Genomic DNA, 14,016 nt, shown 5'->3' with positions numbered 1-14,016 from the left:
CAGGTAAGTGGAGACACTGAAGGTCTAGGAGGGGCTGAGATCCACTTAATGCCATCAGCACTGATGCCAGAGACAAAGCCCTGCCCCGGCCACAGTTCTCGGGCCACCTTCAGGGCTCTGCCAACCCAGCCTAGCGAGCCACGGGCCACGGAAACAGGAGCCTGAGACCCCGGCACACCCTAACACACTCGCACTATCCACACACACAATCCCAAACGCTCATTCAACAGTTACCGAGTGCCTACTGCATGCCAAGCACTTTTCTAGGGCACTGGGGACATCTCAGTGAACAAGCCAGATAAAATCCCTGCCCTCATGAAGCTGACAATCTCAGAGGCCTGGGTTGTTGACCCACTTTACAGATGTGAAACCAAGGTTCAGAGAGATGACACAGTTTACCCAGTCACACTGAGAGGAGGTGGCAGAGCCAGGGCTGACGCCTGCCAAGGTTCAGAAAGCTCTGTCAGCAGCCCCACACTCAGGGCCCAATCGGGTGGGTAGGCCAAGGTGTCCTGAGTACCACCCTGCCTGGAAAGGGCAGCAGGAAAGGATTCTCCCCGCTCAGTGTGATGGGGGAGGCCTGGCCTGGGGAGCCACCTCCGTCCCTCATCACTGCTCCATGTCTGCGGGCTGGGACAGGGCAGGATGGGCGGGCACGTCTCCCAGTTTCTACAGGGCCAGCCCCACCAGCCTCCTCGCCCCCTTTAAACATGCCTGGCCCACTCCCCTCTGTGGACTCATGGGCTGTCCCCTTCGCCCTTGCCCCAGTTAACTGTGGGGCTCACTCTCCCGCATCCCTTCAGATCTTTATTCAAACCCCCCTTCTCAGTGAGATCCTCACTGACCACCCCATTTGGGACAGCCCCCCTCACACCCCTCCTCCTGCTCACACCTGTCTACTCAGGTGCCATGGGCTCTCCCCCGCAATGTTAGACATCAACAAAAGGATGGGGACTTTTGGCTCATCTGGTTCACTGCTGTGTCTCCAGCACCTAGAACAGTGCCTGGAACACAGGAGCTGCTCAACAGATGTCTGCTGAGTGAATGAAAGCGCACAGAGCGGCTACCCCCAGGCCTGGCGTCCCCCTCCGCAGGGGAAGGCCTGCGGAAGCCAGGACAGTCTGCCTCCTTCGCTCCTGGGCGCCTGGACAAGCTGACTCCCAGCACGTGCCTCTTCCTAGCTGCCGCTGCACACGGCAGCGTGGGCGTTAAGTGTGCTGGTTCTGGGGCAGGGGCCTGGGGCCTAAGGGTCTAGTCTCTTAGTCTCTTCCCTGTAAATGACCGCATTTCTCAGCTGCCCACCAGCACAAGCAGACCGGGTCACGCGCCGGCTCACAACATCCTGGGCTTCTGAACGCCTGGAGAGTTAAAGCCCTTTCCATGGAGTCGAGGGCGGACGGTCTGATGCTGCGTCACCGCTCTGCCCACCTCCTCCAGCTCGCCCTCGCTCGCTCTGCGCCAGCCACACTGGTCACCTCTCCGGTCCAGACACAGTCCCACCTTTGTCCTTGCTGTCTCATTCCCTGCAACACCCTTGCCTGTCTATCCGTGTGGCCCGCTCCCTCACCTCCTCCAGGCCTCTGTTCACTGTCCCCTCCTCAGAGCCGCTTCCACTGAACCCCATCTTTCTCCAGCCTGTTCTCCCTCACAGCTCCTATTTTTCACAACGGCACTCGCCACCTGACATGATGTCTGTCTATCTGTTTACTGTCTGTCCCCACTCCCCAACGGATTGCAAACTCCACGAGGGCACCACAGCGTCCTGGGAGCCTGGGGCGGCCAGTCCAGCATACCACACATTCCATGAGTATTTGCTGAATGAATAAATGCTGAATATCACCTCACTGTGCTACTTCAGTTAAGTGACTGACCCTCTCTGAGCCTCAGTTTCTTCATTTATAAAATGGGGCTACAAACAGGATCACTAATGCAGAGGCAGAACTTGAGGCGTGGCCTGGCGGCTCATGCAGGAGGTCCAGCTAGGCCTGGAGGCTCAGGTCCAGGCACAGCCACAGTCCCTCTGTCCAGACTACTTTCAAAGATCCCATGAAATGGGCTGGTAAGGAGCTACTGGCCAGGGGCAGGGAGGGAGGCAGGCAGGGCTTGGAATGCTGGCTCCTCAGGTGGTAAAGACCCTGTACCTCTGCCTCTCAGGGCACAGCTGCCAGGAGAGCCAGGGCGCAAAGGGGAGACACGCAATCCTGTGGGCAAAAGCAGCCCCTTACCGCGCTTGTGGAGCCAGCCTTCTTTGATGACAGACACCTCGTTCATGGTGGCAGCGTGACAGGCTGTCACCTAGCTCGGGACAGCTCAGGGCAGCAGGACATGCAGGAGGTGCGGTGGACAGAGCACAGTCTGCAAGACAAGAGAGGAGCCTGTCAGAGTGGGAGGGGGATTGGGCCTCTGCGCCTTCCCTCGGGACAGCCCTCCTCTGAGGCCCCTCAGGCTGCTCTGACAGGGTGGAGCCAGGGCGGGTGGGGCGAGACCTGCCCTGGGGCCCAGGCTGAGGGGGAAGAGGTGGCCATGTCCCCAGGGAGCCCAGTCTTTGGGGGAAAGGACACGAGCTTGCCCTCAGAGCCCACTCTGGAAGGAGCACAGCTCCCTGGCCTGTGCCCGGACACTCAGGACACCCGTGCTGAGCAGAGGCAGCCCCTCCACCCACCGTCACTCCTGGCGGGGCGGGGTGGGGCGGGAGGCAGGTGAGGAGCTGCAGCTCCGCCCCCTGCGTCACTCCCATGCCCCAGCGCTGAGGTCACCTGGGCTGAATCAGACAGCCCTGGGCACCTGAGGGAGTGCTCAAAGCCACCAGTACCTGCCTGCCAGCCCCAAACACACACACACACACACACACACACACACACACACACACACACACACACGCACACGCACACGCACATGCACACACTCCCTCTCTCGCTCGCTCTCTCTCACTCACTCACTCACTCTCTCCTTTCCAAACCAAGGAGCCACCAACCTGCCACCTTTAGCAAACCGAGTACCCCACCCCACCCCGGCACCAGGCCACCTCATATCACTCCCACAGCCTCAGTTCCCTCCTTGTCCCCTTGTCCCCACCAGATGACAGAGGAAAGCAAGGTCTCAGTGCTCCGGATCTTCAACAAGAAAGGAACCTACTGCGTGTACACTTATCTGGGGCCCAGGAGCCAGTCCTGGGGGCTTGACCGAGGCCCTGGTCCCCTCCCAGAGACCTCTGCTTCCGTCCTCAGGGACCAGCAGCCAACAGACTGACGGACGCCGAGGCCGCTGCTTCGTCTCAGGTTCCCGGGGCAGAGGGCAGAAAGGGGGGAAGGCAGCCACCAGCTGGGCCCCTACCTGGAGCCACAGGCCTGGACAGGGGCCATGGAGCTCAAGGCGCCTTTCGCCTTTCCTGGCCTGGGGTTATTTGCGGACAGCAGGTCAGGAGCTACGGTGGCCCCCAGAGAAGTGGCAGCTGGCTCTGGGGACACCGTGGGCATCAGCTTTCTCTTGTGCCCCAGGGGAGCTGGTGGGTTGGACACACTACTGCCTGGCATGTGACGGTGGCAGGCTGCCCGGGCCCCAGGCAGAGGGAAGGGAGGTAAGTGGGAGGAAGCCGGAGGAAGACAAGATGGACAGTGACAGGGAAGTAAACAGCGGGGGAGAAATCACGTTCTGGCCTCTGAGCTGCAAAGACAGGGTCCAGCAGGGGCTCTGTCCCCCAGCAGGTATGGCTGGCACCTCCGGGGCTCACACCCACAGACTGAACACACCCAGGACCGCCAGATCTTCGCTCCCAAACATCCACCAATCTGTGCTTCAGTCTTAATGGGACCAGGGTTTCCACCCCAGCCTCCCTACAACGTGGCTCAGGTCCAACGCTGTCCTCTCCCAGGAGGACTCACCCCACCTCTTCCCCAGCCTCCCATCCTCCCATCTGTCTCCCTCAGCACCTAGAGGTACCCTCAAATCTGACCCGTGGCTTCCCCGGGGCCTCGGGAAAGAGCCAGGCTCCTCAGCTTGGGATTCCAGGCCCCTCAGGCCCTGGCCTCTGCTGCTTCCCACCCCTGCTCCGACCGTTGTCCTCTCTGCCCGTCCACCAGCTTCCTGATCCTCTCCTGCCCTGCCTCCCCTCCCACCCTGGCTTTCTCCCTGGGTTCCCAGCCTGTGCTCTCAACCCCTGTACTCCATCCTAAATCTGACCCTGTCCCTCTCTGTTCAAAACCCTTCCATGGTTCCCCAGTGTGCTCAGAACACAGAACAAGGTCCTTTCCCACAAGAAGGCCCGGCATAAGCAGAAAGGCACCTAGAAAGCTCTCAAGAAAGGCTAATGACCGTGACAATGGTTACCACACCAGCCACTACCCACCTCCCCAGCCCCTCCTCCCCGACCCTCACTCTCTGCCAGGCTTCTGGCACTCAGGTCCTTCCCTCTGGCCTCCATCCCCAACACCTTCTGTGAGTTCCCCCTCTTCCTTAAGGTCTCAGCTGAACCAATGCCTCCTCCAGGAAGCCTTCCTGACCTCAGAGGCTGGACTGGGTCCTCTGCATGCACCTCCTTGTCAACTCTCCCCACACCTCTAAACACTAATTCAGTGCACCAGCCCGGTGTCTGGCTCTCTGTTGAATGCACAATGAACGAACCCAAGTCTCCCCAGAAGATCCCCAGCCCAGGACCGGACACAGCCTCAGAAACAATTCCAGAATCTATTCACGCCACCAATCTTTTTCTGAGCATGTCCTAAGCTCCAGACTCTGTCCTGGGTTCCAGAGACAGAGAGTCACTAAGACACAGCCCCTGCCTTCAGGAAGCTCACATTCCAGTGGCGGAGGCAGACAGTACACAGGTCACAACGTCAGGTGGCAGCAAAGAAAAATGAACAGGGGAAAGGAGGGCAGGGAATGGGTGCTGTGTTAGCCACGCTGTATGAGGGACAGGTGAGCCAACGTGTAGGGAGCAAATTTCAGGCAGGGGAAGAGCAAGTGCAAAGCCCCTGAGGAAGCTTGGGAAGGAGCTTGGGGAATGTGGCTGGCACAGGGTAAGGAGCCGGGGCAGGGAGCACACTTGGGCCTGGAGGCAGGCGTGGTGGGGAGTTAGGGAATTCCTCTCCAACACGGGGGCCAACACTGCACCTTCCCCTGGTACGAGCTCAGCTCAGAACAGGGCTGGGTTACCAAACAGGGCTGGGATGGAGAACCCAGAGTCCAAAGGAAGGGTGGATGTGTAAAGGACAGGGGCCTCGTGTCCAATCTCAGCTCTCCCCTCCCCTCCCCTCCTCGCCCTCCCCAGCCCAGCAACTTCACCTCTCGGAGCCTCCGTGATTCAGCAGCACCAGGGCTGTCAGCAGCATGAAAGCACCCACTGTGTGCAGAGGCTCGGCCCACTGCCTGGCCCCCAGTGAACACCCAAACACGTGGCTGATCAGACAGAGGTGAAGGCAGCCGGGTGTGGCCGAGAGTGGTCAGGGTTGCAGAGTCCAGGAGCCAATGCCAGCTGGGTGGCCTTGAGCGTGAGGGCGCTCCTCCAGAGCCTCTCCTGATCACTCCAACCACCCCACCAGAGGGCCATGACCATGCCCAGGGCAGGGCAGAGGCTGAGAGAGGGGAACTGGTTGCTTTGGGTCTCCCAGCTGAGGAGCTCGGCACACCAGAGCCCCTTTTTACATTCTCACTTCAGCAACTAAAAAGCCAGCAAGCAGCAGCTCGGGCGAGGGTGGGGGAGGAACTGAAAGAGCCCCTGCATCCTGCCTGGATCCTGCCCATCCTCCCGCTGAGGGTGGCACGTCAGCTGAGGTATCTGTGACGCAGTCCTGCAGTGACGAAACACCATCACCACAGCCAAGAAGATGGCCTGCTCCCTGGGGAGCTCCCGATGGAGGACACCCAGACCTGCCTCTGGAAGCCAGGCATCAGCACAGCAGGGGAGTGTCTGCATGGCCCCACCCATGCAGTAGGGTGGGTGGGCTTCAGTCGCTGAGGGTCTGGGCAGGAGCTACAGCTGTCAGTTAGAGGTGAGCCACCTGGGAGGCAAGGTGAAAAGAGCAAGGGCACCTCAAAGGAGAGGACATTCACACAATGAAGGAACGCACACAATTTCATTAGTTATGGGGAAACGCAAATTGAAACCACCCACCAGGATGGCTAAAATTTTAAAAACTGACAACTCCAAGCGTTGTCAAAAACGTAAAGGAATCGGTACTGCTGGGAGTATAACATGGTTCAACCACTATGGAAAATTGTTTGGCAGTAACAATTAAAACTCAATTAAAAACTACCCCATGAACCAGCAATTCCACAGCCCTCTAACAGAAATGAGTGCCTTTGTTTACCAAATGACATGTACTAGAATGTTCACAGCAGCAACATTCACAGTAACCTCAAAACTAGAAACAGACCAGGTATCCACCCACAGGAGAATGGATAGACAAACTAAGGTAAAATTCATAGAGCACAACACCACACAGGGACCAAACTACTGATACCTACAACAGGGATGAAGCGTAACAACTTTACACGGAGTGAAAGAAGCCAGACGCCAAATGACACATCAAGTATGAGTCCATGGACAGCAAGTTCACAACAGGCAACATGACACCATTTGTTTCTCACTTGTAAAACTGTGCAGAAGATCAAGGAAGCAAATAACCAAAAGTCAGGAGAGTTGTTACATTTGGGAGTAACAGAGGAGGGAGGTTTCTGGGAGCTGACAATGTTCTATTGTGATTACAGAGAATCACAGCTTTACAGTTATTTGTTATACTGTACTGTATAAAATACGTTGAACATCTTTTTCTGTATTTTATGATGAAGTCACAATAAAAAACAACCTGGGTTTGGGAGTCCAGAAGATATAGGGGAGCTAAAATCAGGCCTCCTGGCTTCTGGGGCTCCCCCCAACCCCAAGGCTGGCTTGCCTGGATTTTCACCTCAGGGCCAGTCACCAATGAATAAGGAAGAGGAATCTGGGGTTCGCAGGCTCTGGATTTCAGCCGCAGGCTTTGCTGCTTCTTGGCTGTGCGGCTGCAAGCGACACCCTCATTGGCCTTAGCGCTCCCATCTGTACAATGATCTGGCCGGAGGAGGGATGTGCACCCCGGAGGGGCAAGGCTGGAGTGTTGGTGAGTATGTTTAACACAGAAGAAAGCTGAAAGGGAATGAAAATCACCATCCACAGTGGTCAGCTCTGAGCAGGGAAAGGAGAGGTAACTGGAGATGGGTCCCTAAGGGCAAGGTTTGATGTTTTAAATATCTGCTAAGTACATGGATATCACTGACTCGTTCTAGTGTATGTCTTAAACACTCTAGTAATTTTTTTTTTTAATTTTAGGACTTTTATTTTGGCTGTGCCGCGCAGCATGCGGGATCTTAGTTCCCCGACCATGGATCGAACCTGTCCCCCCTGCATTGGAAGCACAGAGTCTTCACCACTAGACCGACAGGGAAGTCCCTAATTTTAGGACTTTTTATTTCTGTCTGCCTCGGAGGTCTTATTTCTCAACGGTTTCCAAACTGTAGCTCTCTCAGAAGCTTCATCTCACCTTGCTGGAGTCACGTCCATTAGAGGTGATTTACAGGATGACACAGGGCCACGGGAGACAGGCCCTCAGATGACTGCCTCGTCCTAGCTGGTAGCCTTGGGAAGGGACTGGGTCCTGGAAAGGGTCCTCCCAAACCTCTTTTCTCATCTGTAAAATTAAGGTCACAGTGGCTCCTGCTACTAGAGGGACCGTGTGGCCTAGATGAGCAGCTCTAGTGCTCCTGTCCTCGCCCCTCCTACAATCTGGGACCCTGTGACCACCTGAGTCAGAGCAAACCCTCTCCTCTGCTCAACCCCTCCCAAGTCCCCATCTCACCCAAAGTAAAAGAAGCCAAAGTCCTTTCAGGAGCCCAGGACCCTATTCTGCATCATCCCCCGCTTCACCTCTCTGAACCCTCCATGGCACCGGTGCCTCCAACACACCTGGACCCCCTACCTTGGGGCCCTTGCACATGCTGCCCCCTCAGTCATAAGTGTCTTCTCCAAGTATCCGTGGGACCCTGCCCCACTTTCTTCAGCCTCAGCTCACATGTCTCTTTCTTCGTGAAGCCTCCATACCCTCTGTGGTCAAGAGGACCTCCCGTTATCCTTTATGAAAGTAAAGCGCTCATCATCACCGCCTCGACTGTACATATTTACTTGTTTACAAGCTTACTGTCGACCTCTCTCCACTGTGATGTCAGCATGGTAAGGGCAGGGGCTCTGGCCTGCTCGGGCACTGCAGAACCCGATCCTCACAACCTTGAGCAGTGCTAGGTCCACAGTGGGCACTTAATAACTATCTGTGGAATGAACGTGAGTAAGAGTGAAGCTCTGGGCCCAGAACACGTTCAAAGTAAGTTAAATTCCTTTCCTTGCCCCTTGTCAAGTCCTTTTTCTCTCGCCCCCTCTCCCTGACCTGCTTTCCATGCCAGACAGCACAGATGGGATAAGGAGGCAGGAGGGGGAGGCAGAGGCTCTGCATCTCCTGCAGCTGCAGACAATGGGGTGGGGCTCCGTCCTGACACCCTGACCCCCCAGGAGCCTCTGTCACCTGCTCTGTAATCTGCGCCGCACCTACAAGTCCCAGGAGGACTTGCTCAGGAGAGAAATTCAAAGACAATATGAACCTGTGGTTCGACAGGCAGTGTCTGCCGGTGGGAATGTGGGAGGAAAGGCGCACAGGGCAAGAGGAACGACTCCCTCATTCACCACCCGCAGCTCTGTGAACTGGACCCGTGTTTTGTGCGGGCACTTTAGCAAAACTGATAAAGTGGAAAATGCACATGTCCTTGGAGCAATTTCTCTTGCAGAAAACGCTTATGCAGGTGCACACAGGTTCTCAGGCAGGGTTACTCAACCTCGGTACTAGTGACATTTAGATAATTCTGGTCATGGGGCTGTTCTGCCAACTGTAAGAGGTTTTAGCAGCATTCCTGGTCTCTACTTGCTAAAACCAACAGCTCAACCTCCCTCGGAGTTCTGACCATCAAAAATGTCTTCCGCCATGACCAAATGTCCCCTGGGGGCAAAGCCATCCCCTCGGTGAGAATTGCTGTTCTGAGAATACTGTTGCTGGAATAGTGAAACCCAGGAAGCAAACTAAATGCCCACAACAAGGGTCTGGTATCGTCACAACGGTTAATATGATGCCAGTACGAAAGAGCCAATGCCTACGCAGCACCTGGCACACGCCAGGCACACCTAAGTGCTTTGTACATGAGAATTCAACTCTCGCAGAAACCCTATGCGGCAGGCACTCTTTAGCTGAGTGTTTTTTTTTTCCATCTCCTTCTATAATTATATTTAAACTTTTTCTTTTTCATTTTTTTGGCTGCGCCACACGGACTGCAGGATCTTGGTTCTCCAACCAGCGATTGAACCAAGGCCCCAGGCAGTGAAAGCAGAGTCCTAACCACTGGACTGCCAGGGAATTCCCAAGGCACTCTTATTATCATCTCCATTTTTATGAAGATACTAAGTCACAGGGGTGAAATAACTTGCCCCATCACCTGATCAGGAAGTATGGAGCTGGGCTGGGACCACAGGGGCCCAAGTGGCCTGTGGAGTTAAGGCACACCTGGATTCACGTCCCTGCCCGTCAACTTTATAGCCTCCCCAAGTCTCAGTTTTCTCTGCAGTGCAATGGGGATGACAGCAGGGCCTCCATCACAGGCTCATGTGTGGGAAGAGCCCAGCAAAGCACCCAACCCTCGGTGAAGGTCCACCCACCAGAGAGAACATGATGCAACCTCAACATGACATGCTGACACTGCCTGTCAGCGTTCAGTGTGCTCACGGCACAAGACAACATCGACCTGACCCCTTTCTGAAGCACAAACGTGTATGCACCACATCACCTCAATTCCGATATGCTTATTTTTTCACAGGCTGACAATACTGAGATGGACGTGCATCTCACAAACCACGTATAAACTTCATCTGCAGCATCCTTTTCAGAAAAGTGGTTATGTGATCAACAGTGGATCTTACAGGGAACGGTGTCTTCCATGGGAGGGCACGAGGTATATGTTAAACGTCATGTGCAGAGAAGGAACTGTGCCAAAGAGCCAACAGAGGCAGAATAATGGGAGCAGGAGTGAAGGTGACCTCGGGAACCAAATGCATTTCAACCTCAGCTCCGCCACTTGCTGTGTGACGTTGGGCAAATCACTTCCCCTTTCTCCACCACGGTTTCCTCATCTGAAGGTTAGAGATAACAATGGAGCAAAGGTCCAAGGCTGCTGTGAGGATTAAATGAATTTATCCACATAAAGGCCTTCAAACAGAGCCCAATACGATGACTGCTCAACACCTATCAGGTGTTAGCATTTCCCCAGCAGGTGGAGACATGGGGACCATCACTTCCTACATGACACGCTTCTGTAATGTGAATTTTTACCTATACTGTCTCTTTGGTAAGAAGGCAGTATTGAAGACACTTTTTCTTCTCCTGAGCACTACATGCTCCCCACAACTGCCCCATCTGTCTACTTGGAGCAGGTAAGACTGGAGGCAGGCTGAAGGCGTGGGTGGGCTGCAAACAATACTGGGACAAGAATAAGCACCAGAGCAGACTTCCTTCTCCTCCCTGCCACCAGCCCCACACTGCCTTGCTCTGCCCGCCTTTCAGCACCCACAGAAATCATGTCAAATGTTTGAGTCTGCCTGGCCACAGACCCGTAACACTCGAGAGCACCATGTCGCAGTTAGAGGGACCCTCCAAAAACAGCTCTGCTCTGGGATCACGTCACAGGCCCTTATGGAGGCCACAAAGGCCCACTTGAGGTGGCCCCTGCCTGTTCTCCAGCCTCATTGGTAAGCATGCTCTCCCTGCCCCTCCACTGTCCCCTTAGCTCTTTGCTCGCCCTCTCTCCCTCACCCCAGGGCCTTTGCACATGCTAGTCCCCCACCCATCTTCATCTGCCAAATCCCTGTTTCCTCAGGGAAACCTGCCCTGACTGCCCCCTGCCTCACGAGTCACAGACCTTCAGAGCTCGGCTTTCCTGTCCCCTCACAGCACTTACCACTTCTACCGTGCTCAGTCACTCGTATAATTAATTATCCACCTCCCACACCAGACTCAGAGCTCCGCGAGGCAGAGACAGGGCCTGTCCTGGTCTGCACTGTGTCCCCAGCCCCACACAGCCAGGGCCAGGCCCAGAGCTTTCATCAATTCAGGGTGGGGGTGGCAAACAGAACCACAGCTTCTGATCTCAGAGTTCTGCCAAGTGGAGGGGAAACAAAAAAACCTGCATTCACTCATTCCACAAGTATGGCACCCATGCTGTGTCAGCACTGCTCTGGTCCCCAGAGAGTCAGCAGCGACCAAAACAGAACTCCCTGTCCTGGAAGAATTTATGGGGTCGGGGGCGGTTGGACAGGCATTAAAACAAATAATTTAAATAAACAGATAAGTTATACAGTACACCAGAAGGACAAATGTTATGGAGAAAAGAAGTATACAGAGGACTAGGTGTGTGGGAAGCGGGCGAGGGTTTCCAATTTTATAAACGGTGGTCAGAGCAGGGCTCACTGAGACAGTGAAATCGGAGCACAAACCTGAAGGAGATGCGGCGGCCACTTGGAGACCTGGGGGAGAATGGGCCAGGCCAAGAAAGAACAGCGCCAGGTGTGGCCTGCGTGAGACACAGGAGGCGGCGGAGGGGAGCGAGGCGTGTGTGGCTACAGAGGAAGCCGGGGACCTGGCTGGGCAGGGCCTGGGAGGCCGCTACAAGGGCTGTGGCTAGGTTTCCCCGGAGGTCCAGTGGTTAGAACTCGGCACTCCACTGCCAGGGCCCGGGTCCCTGGTCGGGGAACTAAGATCCTGCAAGCCTCGCGGTGCAGCCAAAACAAAAAACAAAAACAAAAAACCAACAAAGGGCTGTGGCTATTGCTTGGAGATGGCAAGTGTCAGCCTGAAGAGGGTGCAATGTGTGGAATCCCCTGGCCCCAGGGAGGCAGGAGCTGTACCCCAGCCTTCTCCTCCAGGAGTTGTGCCCAGAAGAAGCCCTATGCACTGGCCTGACACTCCCACCACCTGGCTCACTTGCGGACCACAAGGACCCATACTTCACAGATGGGGAAAACTGAGGACAGGAAGGCTGGACAGCTAGGACACAGCTGAGGAGACTGAATCACGGCGTCCCAGCCTGAGCCTCTTCCACCTCCCTCTACCCTCACTCTCAAGAAACCGAGCCCCTCCCACACCCCAGCCAGCCCTCTCTTACCATCCTCGATGCCCTGCAGAACAGGGCCACCCTGCCCCCCCCCCCCCCCCCCACACACACACACACACTCTCACACGGCCCCTCCCATCTGGCTGAGGGGTTCCTCCCTCACAGGAGCGGCTCCGCACCGCCATCCTCTGCCTGCCTCCCCAGCCGAGCCCTGAGGCAGGGCCTGGTGGTGTGAGTCCCCACGTCACCCCTAGGGCACCTTGGAACAAACAGGCAGGATCCTCACCAGGGCTAATATTTACTGAGTGCTCACAACGTGCCAGGCCTGGATTCATATTAATAATCCTCACAGCCACCTTGTGAGGTAGATATTACTATCCCCATTCTTTGGAAGAGGAAACAGAGACCTAGAGAGAATAAATTGTGTGCCCAAGACCGTAACAGCGGCTGAGTGCAGGACATGGCTGATCTAGACAACAGCATTTTCTGTAATGACGGAAATGCGGCTACTGGGGCTAGTCCAACGAAAGAACTAAATTTTCACTTTAATTTTAACTACTTAAAATTTAAATAGCCACACATGGCTAGTGGCTAGCATACTGGAGGTGTAGCTCTATAGAACCTCTCTTAATGAGGCACCAGGAGCCGAAGGCAGGGGCGGGGGTGAGGGCGAGCCAAGTACCATGGACGCTCACAGGCCCAGGGCTGGACCGTCCGTCCCCTGCCGGTGACGCTCCCACGCTCCGTCCCCTGCAGGTGACGCTCCCACGCTACACCATCACTCCCGAGCCACGACCCTGACCTGCTCACCCCAGGGAGCTGGAACAGGGCTCCGAGGCCCAAACCCATACCTGGAGTCCTGCTGGACTCAAATCCCGACTTCCACTTCCAGGCTGCAAGGGACGCTTCTCTGAACGTCAGCATCCTCGGTCTATAAAATCTGATCTTAATACCAACCAGACCAAGCATTTATTATGTTATTTCAAAAGATGACTTTTTTGACAACCCAGGGTCGTCGTGGGGACCCAACGAAACGTGCTTCCAGCACAGTTGGGGGTGAGGCCGGCGCTTTGGAAGACAGGAAGCAATTACACAAAGGTGAATTCCAAAGTCAAGGGCCAGCCTGAGCCTCAGTTAGCCAGAGCTATGGAAGTGGCAGCTATGTTAATACTGTCAGTAGTTGGTTAAAAGGAATCAGCCAGATGATTCATGACATGCCCATATTAACTTTTTAAAAAATATCATATAAATGAAAACACACAGCTAGAAAGAAAGCAGGTAACTCGCAGACACCACCCCAAAACACATGCTCAACACCCTCACCAGCCACCCCCCACCTAGGTCTCTGGACACCAGTTTGAGAAGCACGACCCTAGGGGACCCCAGACCTGCCCGAACAACCTGGGTTCCGCCATCCTCCGCTCCCTCCCTCTCCCCCAGCTCCACCACAGTGGCCTACTTTCAGTATCACCACATCAAGGTACCTCCCACCTCAGGGCCTTTACCCAGACTCTACCCTGCCTGGCCCATTCCTGAATGCCTCACCTCAGGAGACTTCCCCAACGCCGCCCCCCCCCCCCCCCCACCGCCATGGCCAGCTTAGATCTCTGTTCCCTTCCTCAGAGCACCAGTAAGGCAAACATTACCTCTCCGCGGCTTCCTTTAGACTAGGTGTTGCTCCCTGGTGTCCAGAACTATACATGGCACAAAGTAGGTACTCAGTAAATTATCTGGTGAGAGAATGGAATACACAAATGACCAGAAACAGCCAAAGCTGGCTCCAGAGGCCATTCAGGAATCAGTGCCTTCCACCCTCATCCCTTCCCCCTGGCCCCTGGGGAAGGA

At 55.4% G+C, this 14,016-nt stretch overlaps 1 protein-coding gene and 1 long non-coding RNA gene across 8 annotated transcripts in view; one reads left to right on the top strand and one right to left on the bottom strand.

Annotated features, from left to right (window-relative positions):
• The window catches only part of AKT2 (AKT serine/threonine kinase 2), a 52,150-nt gene that overhangs the window by 30,394 nt on the left and 7,740 nt on the right, over positions 1-14,016 (bottom strand). For 2 of the 6 annotated variants that reach the window (XM_067719632.1, XM_067719633.1), the window contains 2 exons: positions 13,818-13,901; positions 2,226-2,355 (listed from right to left, as the gene is read on the bottom strand). The exons of 1 other annotated variant lie outside the window; for it this stretch is intronic. In XM_067719632.1, coding sequence (XP_067575733.1) covers positions 2,226-2,271 — 46 coding nt within the window. In that variant the 5' untranslated portion in view covers positions 2,272-2,355; positions 13,818-13,901. Of the gene's footprint in view, positions 1-2,225; positions 2,356-3,135; positions 3,261-3,333; positions 3,475-13,817; positions 13,902-14,016 lie in introns of those variants that run through there. 3 more of the 6 variants (XM_067719634.1, XM_067719636.1, XM_067719631.1) reach the window with 3 other exon arrangements.
• LOC137215050 (uncharacterized) lies at positions 3,320-8,131 on the top strand. Of its 2 annotated transcripts, none has more exons than XR_010939135.1 (2): positions 3,320-5,987; positions 7,304-8,131. It is a non-coding gene; the product is annotated as an uncharacterized lncRNA (long non-coding RNA). The 2 variants fall into 2 exon arrangements; XR_010939136.1 differs by having other exon boundaries at positions 3,320-7,094.

This window comes from Pseudorca crassidens, chromosome 20, assembly GCF_039906515.1.
Source record: "Pseudorca crassidens isolate mPseCra1 chromosome 20, mPseCra1.hap1, whole genome shotgun sequence".
Lineage (NCBI taxonomy): Eukaryota > Metazoa > Chordata > Mammalia > Artiodactyla > Delphinidae > Pseudorca > Pseudorca crassidens.
This window is presented reverse-complemented; position numbering and strand designations above follow the sequence as displayed.